This window comes from Cynocephalus volans, chromosome 7 (genome assembly GCF_027409185.1).
Source record: "Cynocephalus volans isolate mCynVol1 chromosome 7, mCynVol1.pri, whole genome shotgun sequence".
NCBI classification, from domain to species: domain Eukaryota; kingdom Metazoa; phylum Chordata; class Mammalia; order Dermoptera; family Cynocephalidae; genus Cynocephalus; species Cynocephalus volans.
In genome coordinates this window covers 113879356-113893026 of record NC_084466.1, presented here as the reverse complement: position 1 = coordinate 113893026, position 13671 = coordinate 113879356, and the positions used below count along the sequence as shown (strand labels likewise).

At 33.6% G+C, this 13671-nt stretch overlaps 1 protein-coding gene across 10 annotated transcripts in view; it reads right to left on the bottom strand.

Annotated features, from left to right (window-relative positions):
• Window positions 1-13671, bottom strand: part of PCDH15 (protocadherin related 15) — an 801855-nt gene that overhangs the window by 96226 nt on the left and 691958 nt on the right. For all 10 annotated transcript variants that reach the window (XM_063103018.1, XM_063103019.1, XM_063103017.1 and 7 more), the window contains one exon: window positions 8068-8195. In XM_063103018.1, the coding sequence (XP_062959088.1) occupies window positions 8068-8195 (128 nt within the window). The remainder of the gene's footprint in view (window positions 1-8067; window positions 8196-13671) is intronic.

The following is a 13671-nucleotide window of genomic DNA, read 5'->3' as shown; positions in this document are numbered from 1 at the left end:
TCACTACTGACTACCTGTACAACTTGGAAAGGTTATTGACTGCTTCTGGGAGGCAGAGTTCTCATCTGTAAATGGAAGAGATGCCATACTGGGAACACCCACTAAAACCCTTAGAAATGGGCTGGGGATGCTTTCTATCACACTCAGGTAAGCAAGCACAGGGCTGAAGACCAGGAGCCCTTGGAAGCCCTAACTTCTATCTGGAAACAAATTGTGTTTCTCTCTGCACTGTTAATCTTGCATATCTCTATACCTTTTGCCACTAAGGAAATTTGCATCTTCTGATTGTGACCGTGGCTTTTTTCTCTCGAACGTATCACTCTGATAAAACCAGTTACCCCATTTTGTGCTTTAGAAAATGTGATAAACAATTAGCAATCAGAGTGAAAACTTTTTTCTTGCTGCTACTTCAAAATATTATTTTCTTTTAGTCCATACATTTTTAAAATCTGTCATCTTTAATAATTGAAAGATACAATGTTCAAAAATCTTTTTGACTTGCTGTAGACATCAAATCAATGTTATAACAATTTTTCTGACACTGAGTTTTTCATATTTATGACTTGTAGAGAGAAAGAGATTAATTACTACTGCCTTGACTTCTGGAAAATATCTGCATACTTCGGACTTTTTTAAAAATAATTTTGATCATATTTAACCTCTCCTTATATTTGCATTAAATGAGACAATTGTTGAACTTATAACAACATGCAAGAAACTGGAAAAATCAGTTAACTTGAAAGGTATTTCTAAAATCAGATCTTACTTGTTACCTTAATAGAGGGAGGCACAATTCACAGAGGCCATCTCAATTTGAAAAGTAATTAGTTGTATTTTTAATTACCTCTAAATTTTCATAGAAACTTAATATGTTCTGTTATTGTCTGCCAAGATTCAACTGCTCAGTTCTCCTGGGAACTAACATAATACAGTGGTTACAAGAAAAGGCCTTGAACTAAGGTTACTCAATCTTACTGATACTCATTTTTTCTCCCAACAATGCAATAAGGAATATTTGCAACTATCTCATAGGTAGGTGCTTTATATTTTGATGTTGTTGTTTTGCTTTATTTTAATTTACTTTTATCATTTTAATTGATTTTCCTTTATTTATTGATTTATTGATTTAAATAAATTCTTCAGGCAAAAATATGTAAATGTCTTTTCAAAGTTTCCAGAAAAACAATGACAAAGAAATGACAGCTACTGTTATTAAATAAGGAATATTCATCCATTAACATTTTCTCTTAGCTAAGGAGAAAGAAAAAGTTAATATTTAAAGAGTGAACTTAATCTTCCCTACCTCACACAGAAAATTGTGACTGATATTTGACAAATATTCATGACTTTTTCAACCTTGTTTTTATTGGCTAAATAGTTGCTTCTAAAAGTTGTTTTTATATTCTGGATATGATTTCTTGAAGTTTTTTAAAATTATTTATTTTGTTTTGTTTTGTTTTGTTTAATATATGTCACAAGTATTTGCTTTTAGCTTATTAATTCCCTCTCAGTCATTTATGGCATCTTTGTCACAGTAGTCTGTTATTCTGATGAAAACAATTTTATTAAGTCATTTTTCATTAGTGTAGGACATTTCAGTGAGTAATATTCAACTAATGTCCTGCCTCCTACAGGTATATATCAGAATTTCCAGGAATTTTTTTCAAAATACAAGGTACTATAGATTCTGATCTGTGCTCCTTGCTGACTGAGAAGAGGAGTTATATCCCCAAAATGAGTCTCCCTGTCATACTGTTGCAAGTGGTATTGATATCACTCAGGATGTATTGCGTAAAAAAAAAAAAAAAATGTTTAAGAATATGGTTGTATAATGAAAAAAATTGACAATTACAAATCTTTACTTATGTGAACATAAGCTTCACATTCATATCAACTTAAGGGGAATGGCACTAAAATAATAACTTGGAAAAGAACAGTTTTCATATTCTGCCAATAAAGATGATGCCTCTCCCCTTCATGGTTATTTGTTTTTTGGTGGTTTTTTTTTGTTGTTGTTTTTTTTTACTGTAGTAAAATATACATAACATGCAACTTACCATTTCAACCACTTTCAAGTGCACAGTTCAGTGTACACACTAGCATTGTTCTGCAAACATCACTGACATTCATGTTCAGAACTTTTTCATCTTCCCAAACAGCAACTCCATAGCCTTTAAATAATAGCTGCCCATTTTTCTCTTCCCACCCCCAACTCCTGGCAACCACCATTCTACTTTATGTCTTTATGAATTTGACTAACCTAAGAACCTCATATAAGTGAAATTATACAACATTTATCCTTCTGTGTCTGGTTTATTTCACTTAGTGTAACGTCTTCACTATTTATCCATGATGTAATGTGTCAGAATTTTCTTCCTTTTAGGAATAAATAATAGTGCATTGTATATGTAGTCTAATTTTTTTTTATTCATTTACCCACAGAGGAACATACGTGTTGTTTCCACTTTTTAGCTATGAATAACTATGAATAACACTGCTATGAAATGAATATGGATGTACAAATACCTGTTTCAGTCCTTGCTTTCAATTATTTGGATTATATTCTAAGAGTGATAGTTTTAACTAATGTTAACTGTGTGAGTTAAAAACTGAAGAGAAAAATTACCATTGGATTTTCTTTTTGCTCTCCCTTCAATTATAACGACTGATTTTTTGCCACCAATGGAAATCAACTTAGTGGAACCAGTTGTGACATAGATATCATAGTAAATGTAAATCATTTTGTTCTCTGTCTTTTTGACACAATCCAAGAAATTACTCGAACATGACATGAGCATTCAAATTATTGAGCCAGACACCAAGTCTCTACATATCTACATAAAATGCCTTTGTTCTAGAAACTCTTCAGGAGACCTCCCTTATCAACAATTGTTCAAAAGTAGTCATATATTCATGTCCAAGCCAATCATTTGCAGGGACAACAGGACAAGCATGACTGGCTCCTATCAGTCCTTTCTCACCACCTTGGGGTAGGGTTTCCCTCTCCTAAAGCACATGATTCCCAAGGATAATCGATATCCAAATGAAACTGCACTTCTATTAAGCTTGAGGAAGGGAAAAAAGTCAACTAATGCTGTCTACTACATTTAGACAATGTGAGTAACTGAAAACCAAAGACAGTTCACTTAAATTATCCCAATGTTGCAAATAAAATAATTTAAAACTTACCTTCACCTATATTCCAGATGATTATATTATTTACCACTCAGTATGCTATATACTGAACTGAAACTATGTTAGGTATTTTGTACATTCAAATTTAATTATAACTTATGTAATGATTTATTTACTGGGGCGGAGGGACTTCTAGTTCACTAGAATGTTAACTCCACAAAAGCAAAAGGACAGTCTGTTTTGTTTGCCTCCGTAATTTCAGCATATAGTAGGAACACAGTATACATTTTTTAAACGAATTCCTAACAAGTCTTTAAGCATATTAGATATGCACTTCAGAGAAAATATACAGCTTAATTTATTTTACTATCACTTATATTAGATAATTCATTTCAATAACATTCTTATTGTATTCTTTCTTTTATCATATTTTTAATAATGCCCTTAATCTGCTATTCATATCTGAAGTTAGTATATCTTTCTTTGATCTTTCAAAGTCTCATCTTACGTTGCCTATCCTATTCTATGCAGCATTTCCTTTTCTCCTTCTTGAACACAGTACATTTTTTAATTTAAATTTTATCATACTACATTTCATGGTGAACTAAAAAAAAAATAGTAACTTGCATGCATGGGAGATGAAATCTTATATTACCTAATATTATACAGTAAGTGGTATAAAAGCCTCTTTCACAATCATGGATTACTTCCCCATTTTTTACATTATCTTTCTTTCAAAAACCACAGCTTGGCTAGCCTTGTTGCAGTAATGTTTCCAATAATATTTTCATTGCTCTAAGTATGAATTGAGAACTGCTTAACTCACTTGTACTCTGATTGAATTCTGTAAAGAAGAAGATTCCAGGCTTTGAGTACAAAGGCAGCAACTGAAAATGCTGAGTGCTAAAGATTTATTACTCCCATCACCTCCAAAGTCCCTTGCCTCCTGTCACTGCTCTGCAGACATGCTCTGCACTTTATTTTTTTCTGTTTTTTGTTTTTTTGTTTGTTTGTTTGTTTTTCTTTGTTTCCTCTGTTTAGACTGTCCTCTTTATGGGCTGAAAACTTCACTTTCAGGAAATATTACCACCTTTCAGTACTAGCCTTAAATTCTTCATTCTCCAGGAAAACTTTAATGTTCTTTCATCCATTTAAATGTTTTGTCCTTTGAATCTACATGGTAATTTGTGCTCTCCAAATTAAATTGATTATTACAGCATTGCTATGGGTCAAATGTATTCCCTAAAACTTCATGAATTGGAAACTTAATCTCCATCATAATAGTGTTAAGAGGATGGGAAATCCAATTATAGTATTTGAAAGGTGGGGGTCTTTTCAGAGGTGATTAGATTGTGAGGACTGTGTTCTCAAATAGACTGATCTATGCGTGGAGTCATGGGCATGGTTCTGATGGCTTTATAAAGAGATCGAGTGAAGAGGTTAGCTCCCTTGCTCATACCATTCTCACCATGTGATAACCTGGGTCTCCACAGGACTCTGCACCAACAAGAAAGCCCTCCTCACATGATGTATTTCCTGGACTTTGTAATTCCCAGCCTCCAAACTCTAAGAAATAAATTTCATTTTCTTACAAATTACCCAGTTTCAGGTGTTCTGTTATAAGCAACAGAAACGGACTAATACAAGCATATATTGGCATCAATGCATTGCTAAACTTTCTCTTTCTCTCTCTCTCTCCTCTTGATCACTCTCACTCCTCTTATCACTCTCTCTTGCTTAAGATATTACCTTGCATGAATTTGGTTTCCTGGAAAGAACTCCTTTCCCTAACCTGAATAACCCACTGTTAGATTGAGGGTGGAGGATTCCACAAAGTTCTCTTGAAGAAACAAAGTAGTCTTGAAGAAACTGTCAATCCCATGCCTGTTTACCTCATCACAAGAAGTCCACGTGTTCTTTCCAGGGCATATCTCACCACCCAGACATTTGTTCCCATGTAATTCTTTACACACCTGATTGTATGACAGTTTTCCACTTCACCTTTATCCGCACCTCCAAACTTTCCCCAGGATCCCTTGGAATTCATAATCCACCATCAGCAAAATCTCCTAAATATTCAATCTGTTAATATTACCTACACTTTATGATTCCTTTCCCTTCCCTGCATCCTTCTTTAGAGAAGACACTGCTTTTTTGTAGCTCTCTCAAGTATAGGCAGTGACTTCCATACTTTATATTGCACAGAGCCTAGAGATAGAGGGTAGGTATCCTTCTGTCTCTCAATTGCTGCTTGTAAAACATTAATCTGTTCTGAAGTAAATGCCATCAGGTATACCACCCATTAAATTTCCTTGTTATATTTATCTACAGACCTTTGGAATAATCCCCTTTATTAATAGAATATTTGGACGTTTGGCTTATTTCTTTTCTCCACCACAATATCCCCCTATTAGCATAAGTGGTGATGTAAAAGTCCACAGAGGCATTCTATTCACGGCACCATTTGACAGCAGATCACTCTCACTTTTATCAATCTTGTTCTTTATGTAGCACACAGACCTTCCATTTTTCTAGTGTTCCTGTTACCTCATTGCAGCAACTTCTTAGTATCTTTTGATGGATATCCTTCTCTTTCTGATTTCTGAATGTTGAAGTTCCCAGGGCTTATTTGAATTTTTCTGTGAACCCCATTTTCTAGGTGATTTTATCTTGGCCCATGATTTCTCTCTTAAGTCTACATCAGCATCTGCAACTGCCTTGCCAAGAACTATGCTTGCACATTGAAAAAGCTTTACAAACACAGGAGACCTGCTCAGACCAAAAACTTCAGTCATTCTTGATTGTCCCTAATGCACCACACAGAATCTGTAAGCAAATCCTTTGGGTCCTACCTTTTGAGTCCCTTCTCACTATCTCCACAGCCCACCACCATGGTTGAAGCTATCATCAAATTTGTCCTAGACTAGAAATGCTTTAGACTGTGCTCTTACTCTTGCTTGAAAACACTGTGTTATCCACTCCCAACCGACATGCCGAGCAGCATCTAGAATAATCTTTTTATATTGAACTGTGCCATACTTCTGGTCAAAATCATTCAAAGACTTTCTTTCTAACACACTTAGGACAAATTCTATCCCCAGGCTACATTTCCAGTCTCATCTCCAACCAGTCTTTTTCAACCACACTGGTCTTCAAGCTCCCTCTAACTTTAGGGGCTTTATAAAGGAACCTGCAGAATACTCCTCTACAAATCCACAATTCTTGCTCTTTTCCTTTATTTAGGTCACTGTTTAAGTTTTGCCACCAGAGTGAACTCTTTTTACCTTTGTATCAGTCCATTTATGTTGCTTATAACAAAATACCTGGAACTGGGTAATTTATAAAGAAAACAATATTTATTGCTTACTGTTTTTGAGTCTGAGAAGTCCAAAGTCTATCTGAAGATGGCAACATTGACCCAGGAGTCTCACACTACAAGATGGTAGAAGCAGAGAGAGCAGAGAGAGAGAGAGCAAAAAAGACTCTCCTCTTCTTTTAAAGCCCTCAGAACGATGCACTGACCACCATTTTTAATCCATTCACTACAGCATGGTCCTATAATCCAATCATCTCTTCACGCTCCACCTTTCAATTACCGTAATAGGATTTCCCACCCTGTTAAGAGTCCCTGTGGGGGCTAAGTTTCTAACACATAAAACTCCGGGGACACAATTCAAGCTTCAGGGAGTTTTGTGGGGACATAATTCAATCCACTACAACCTTCTTATCTAAAATGGCACCATCCCCTTACCAAGCTATTCCTTTTTTTTCTTAGAATTTATCACTACATGACTTAATGATCCATTTGTTTCCTCCACTAGTTTGTCTGCATTATTAGGGTGAGAACTTTATTTTCTTGTTTGTTTGATTGTTTTTTCAGTTGTTCTATATCCAACTTCTAGAACAGTGTGTAGTATACTGTAAATACTCAAAAATATATGACTAAATGATTGAACTGAATTAATCAATGGTTGAAGGAGCTAAGTTGTAAAATAAGATAAAAACCAGTGGCAAAATGCTGTTACTATTAAATGATAATGTGATTTGGATATATTGTAACTGACAAATTTCTGTTAGTTATGACTGGTGATTCAGTACTTGGCATGGTGAAAGAGCTATTTTGCAAGAACAACACACACGTTTTATTTTTAAAAATTACTATTAAAATACTTTCTGAAAAATAATTGTAGTTGAGAATCTAAGATGTTCTAACCTCTAAACTTTCTCCCAGTGAAATGCAATGTTCTAAAATATATTTCTTAGTAATAAAACTATTGCAAGTGTTTGTATTGTCAACCATTTAAAGTATCTTTATTATGTTTTATAATTACTAGTTAAACAAAAATTGAAAATTATCAACTTTAGTCTTAGATATTGTTTTTATAACTAAGTAATTTAGAAAAAATTTCTGACATATCAAGTTATTTTAACTTTTAATAAAGTACTAAACTTAGTAGTGCTATTTTTTACATTTATTTAACCAGTATTTTAAATTTAAAAAAATATTGAAAACAAATTATTACATAATTTATTACATTATTCCTTCTATTAGAAGTGGTAATTTTGTATTTGCCACCAGAAATTCCATTTTGGGAATCTTTTGAGCTATGTTGAATTAAACGTATTGGACATAAAAACCTTCTAGGAAAACATACACATTTAAAAAACATTCTTATTCAATGAAACACATCATAAGTAATTTGTTCCCATTTTTATAGTTAAAAAAACCAAAAAGTCTCTTAGTGCCCACCTCTTTTAATTAATCTGTATTTAGTTTGGATAATTAAATTCATATATCACAAAGTTTCAGGCTTTGTGTATTTAGCATGAATAAGTATGCAGTTAATGCAAACTACAAGGTTATAGTTTTTCGGCAAAACCTGAGCTCTTTGCTTTTCCTTTACTTCTGTATCTTAACATATTTTCACATACCTTGACTCTGAGCACAGAAGCAAACATTCTTGCATCTTCAGATACACCTCCAATGTAGAATTTTTTCTGAAACACTGGGGGATGATCATTTTCATCCTCAATCTCAATGTACACTTTTGCTGTATTACCTGGAAGACAAGAAATAATATATATTTTCACGGGTAGTTATTTATTAGAAAAAAAATCCACTTGAGTGAATACTTGTACTTTTTTTTTTGAAACAATGAAAATAACTTAAATCAAAAAGTCATTCCTAGGTGGCATGCCTAATACCCCCAAATGTAGAGGACACCGATAATGATGCTTCTGTTGTAATCATGTTAAGTTGCTGCTGTTTCCTTTCACTACAGTGTCCTGGCAATTCATTTTCCTTGATTTGATAGACACTAAAGTGTTGTGTTCTGCTAATTTTAGTGAAACAACTGTTCATGTTCACGGACACTTCACACACATCACTGATTATACCAAAGGGACACAAATATATAAACTCCTTACGAAATAATATAAACTTCCGTAATCTAAGGCATATATATTTTGTTCTTAAGTATAAAACCAGCAATGATATTCTCTCATCTTAAAAGTGTACTACAACATTGTTATTTTAAGATTAAAAGTAGGCAATGATTGAGCGAGGTGCTTATTTGTCCAAAGGGAGAAGTTTTCGTTACGCATGGGAAACTATCAGTGTTAGAGGCTAACATTAATTGAAAAAAATATAGCTAGAAAGATGACCATCATAAGATTCATAAATGCTATATTTTGTCAGTTAAATAACGTTAAATACACCATAAAGAATATAAATCATGATCAAATGTTAAAACCTACCTCAAATTATCACACCTTTAATGAGAAATGTGGCACTTGATACTAGTCCAAGAATAGCATTTTATAAAGGATCTGATGTATAAAAATAACTTACAAACCAGACAAAATGGAAAATAAGTGCTTTATTAATTTTAAAATTCACATTCAAGTAACTATTCTAATGCATTATGTAAGTGAACTTTTCAGATACATTTCAATTATAAGCAAGTATATGGCAATTGATCTACAAACTGTATCTCAGGAACATCTTTATTTTTGTTTTATCCTGTGTATAACGCCTCTTGTTAAACTTGAACTAATTAACGTGAGCCTACTGGCACAGCAGGTACATCATAGGTATACAGTGTCTGTGCTGATTAAATAAATGAATGAATAACTTGCCTTGTCCTAGTAAGCACTTAATAATAGCTGCTTTTTGTTACCCTGGGAGAGGTCAGAAGAAAAGAAAGTTAACTCCAAGTTTCTGCCCTATCCTGCTGCTGTTCACTTAATTTTCTTCCTCTTTGTTTCTTTCCCATCATCCCTGAACTGGAAGAGCTAGAATCAAGGGGGGAAAAGTGCTAGGTCAACAGAGAAAGGTACCAGCAGGGAAGTAGAGATAATGGCAGGTTATGCTTTTCCGTCCTACTGTGCCAGGGCCCTTAATTACACCCCAGTCAGCTACCACCAGAGTTCATCCAAAATGAACCCATTTTTATCTTAGTAGCAGACCATTTTTATGTCTGGAATCAAAAGAGCCAATAACTCTAAATTTAATATTTTAAAAAATGAGGAATCTTAAATTATATCCCTTTCCAGTAACTTATTTCCTCTGTATTCCATTTAGAAATACATAAAATTTATACCTGCAGCCCCTTTTCAGAACTCTAAGAATAATGGAGGTCTCAGAAAATACACTATTTAATGATGTCATTCTTTTTCATTAAATGCGGAGAGGCATTTAAAATGCAGCAAAATTTGCAAAGAACAAGAACTTAGCCATGACCCTCTTCCCTTGCCTCCAAACCCTAACTTCATATCCAGTTAGCCACCAAATTCTATATATCTGCCTCATAAACAAGTAAGTAAATGCTTATTAAATATTTCCTGTGTCATTTTTCTCTCAACCCTGCAGTTGCCCATATATTAATGTCTCTTGGTGTCTCATCCATGTGATTACATATCTTCTGTGCAGTCTGATATCACAGTTGCACTACAAAATGCAAAAATGATACATAAAATCAAGTGTTAAACCATCCGTCATTCAGTTGTACATCATATCATTTAATCATTTATGCAAACATGCAATGTAACTTTAGAGGGCTTGCCATGTGTTAGCCACTCTAGTTACTACTGTGTGGAATGAAAAAGTGTATAATCTTAAAAACAAAAAGAATTTATAACAAACAATCTAGCATGGAATACATGGCTCATAATAATATAATATGGTTATTTGATTTTGTTTTACTGCCCTTTGAACTTTATCACCACTGACAGATACTGTGAGAAGTTTTTTCGGTATCGTTGCGGATGCACATGCACAGCCCCCGCCACCCATACGCACACACACAAACGGTACACCAGTCCCAATCTGATGCCATTCCTTCAAACACCATGCACTTTCACAGGATTGTTGTGTGTTCCTTTCTTTGCCCAGTATGGGACTACTCTTCTTATCAGGCATACAAAGTCCTGAAGAGTAAAGAAGTGTGTCACAGAGCATGTACCCTATTACAGGAAGAACTTAAAGGAACTCGTGATTATGAGCAAAAAAATTGCTCTTTCCTTTCAAACAATACAACGTTAATCCACTTTTTGATATTTAAATTATGATAGTGTGGTGGATTATTCACTACGTCCTCAAAAAATCTGTACTAATAGTGAACAACTTGGTGGTATGTTCTGTAGAAGAATAAATTTATTAAACAGCGGTTTACTGAAATTCATGTGTTTATTTAGTAATTCATGTGTTTTATTCAGTAATTCATGTGTTTATATGTTTAGCTAAATGAGTACTGAAGATTTAAAAAATATTATTTGTACGTACATGTGTATATATAAGTAAATTTCAAAAAGCTCATGAAAAATAAAATTAAAAGGTAATATAAATCTTTCTATGAAGTTTTGAAATACCCTCGTGTGTGTGTGTGTGTGTGTGTGTGTGTATAATTTGTGCATATACGTTTAAGATTCAAATCCCAAATTGTTCCTATTAAGCCTCTTTTGGTTCCATGGCTTGTATTGGTCATTGAGTGGTTTGTGGAAAGAGGGCCAATGGATAACCCAAAATTTGATTATATAGCCTGGAGATAATGGTAAGAGGTGGTTGCCTATATTCATTTGTGATATTTTAATTTAATGATATTTAATTTTATAAATATACAATATTCTAGAACACTTTACAACAAGCACACAAACAAAAAAACTCAAAAACATTGCTTAAACAAGTACTTATACATTTATTTAATAACAAAAGATGAGACAAGTGATTTTCACAAAAGAAAAACAGCTATATGGTGACTTATAAATTAATATTGCATCATGATTTTGAAATTTATCATGTTTGCTATATAACTAATTGTGTAAGATTATTCAAAATAATCAAACAAAATTATTTTTTTTCCAGGATCAATATATTTATTTATTTATTTATCTATCTATTTATATATTTATTTCAATTAATTAATTAATTAATTTTTATTGGTTATGAATATTCATGGAGTTCAAAGTAAATTGTCATAACTCATGCCTAAGATGTGATGGCCAGATCCATACTGGGCAGCATGCCCATTACTACAAATTGTGATTATACCCCATGTCTCCCACCCAGTTACCCCCCCCAATTATCCCCGACCTCCCTCCCTATCCCCTTTTCTCCACTCCACTTTGTATCCCTAGGTATGTTCTCTCCCTGTACAAGTCCAAAACACTACTATGGTCTTTCTTTACTTCCTTTTTTCTCTCTTAGCTCCCACTTATGAGTGAGTACATACAGTATTTTGCTTATTTCACTCAACATAAGTTTAACCAAGCTCATCTATGATGTTGCAAATGGGAGAACTTCATTCTTTTTTTGATGGTGTAGTATTCCATGGTGTATATATACCACATTTTCCTTATCCAATCATCCATCGATGGACATTTAGGTTGGTTCCATATCTTGGCTATTGTGAACAGAGCTGCAATACACATGGGAGTGCAGATATTTCTTCAACATGATGATTTACATTCCTTTGAGTATATACCCAAAAGTGGGATTGCTGGATCTTATGGAAGATCTCTCTGTAATTGTTTGAGAACCCCCCATACTGTTTTGCCTAGTGGTTGTACTAATTTACAGTCTCACCAACAGCATAGGAGTGTTCCCTTCTCTCCACACCCTCGCCAGAATTTGCTATTCTCTGTCTTTTTTATTATAGCCAGTCTAACCAGGGTGTATGGTACTGGCATAAAAATAGACACTTGGACAAGTAGAGCAGAATAGAGAAACCAGAAATCACCCCTCAGGCTTACAGCCATCTGACATTTGACAAAGGCAAAACAAACAAACAAACAAACAACAACAACAACAACAAAAACATACATTGGGGAAAAGACTGCCTCTTCAATAAGTGATGCTGGGAAAATTGGATATCCATATGCAGAAGAATGAAACTAGACATGCACCTCTCACCATATACTAAAATCAATTCAAAATGGATTAAAGGCTTAAATAGACCTGAAACTGTAAAATTACTAAGGGAAAATATAAGTGAAACACTTCAGGAACTAGGTCTGGGCATAGATGTTATGAAAATGAGCCTGAAAGTAAAAGCGATAAAAGAAAAAATAAACAAATAGGACTATATCAAACTCAAAACCTTCTGCACAGCAAAGGAAACAATCAACAGAGTGAAATGACAATCTACAGAGTGGGAGAAAATGGTTGCTAACTATGTGTCCGACAAGGGATTAATATCCATAATATACAAGGAACTCAAAGAATTACACAGCAAAAAAAAAAATAACCCAATTAAAAAATGAGCAAAGGAACTGAATAGACATTTTTCAAAGGAAGACATATAAATGGCCAACAGGTACATTAAAAAATGCTCAACATCACTAGTCATTAGGGAAATGCAAATCAACCAAAATTAAATATAAACTTGTGGAACAGGTGTTTTTCCTTTTAAGTTTGTGGTTTAGATTTTAGAATAAAATTAATCAACTTTTTTCCCCTATTGTAAAATAGACTAACCCAACTTCTTTATTCTTTTCTTCTTTCCTGATAATTTTAGGCAGATGGTATGCTTTTCTCTTTTGAAACTCTATCACCCATTAAAAATGTTTCCATTTAGGTAGTTTATAAACCTTTAAATTTTTTTGGGCAGCTGGCCAGTATGGGCATCCTGACCCTTTACCTTGGTGTTATCAGTGCCTTGTGTTTTTCTATATAAATAAACTTTTCACAACCTACTTGGCATTGCATTTAGTTACATATAACCATGTTTTTTATTCCTATTAGATTCCAAGGTTCTCAAAGATGAGACTCATATTTTGTACATGTTAGTATTATAAGGAATGCTTTAGTTGGCTGATAATTTTCCCAATGTCCTTTTATGTTTTCCTCAGATACTTTTCTAGCTGATTTTCCTTTTTTTTTTTTTTTTTTCCTACTGAAAAACAAAATTGACAGTTAATCAATTATGTTTCTTTGGTTGTAAAGATCAGGTTCTGATTAACTGAAACAAAAGGTAAGTTAATTCTCAGCAGGATATGAGGGAGTTTACTAAATCATAGTGAAGTATATAGAATCATTTT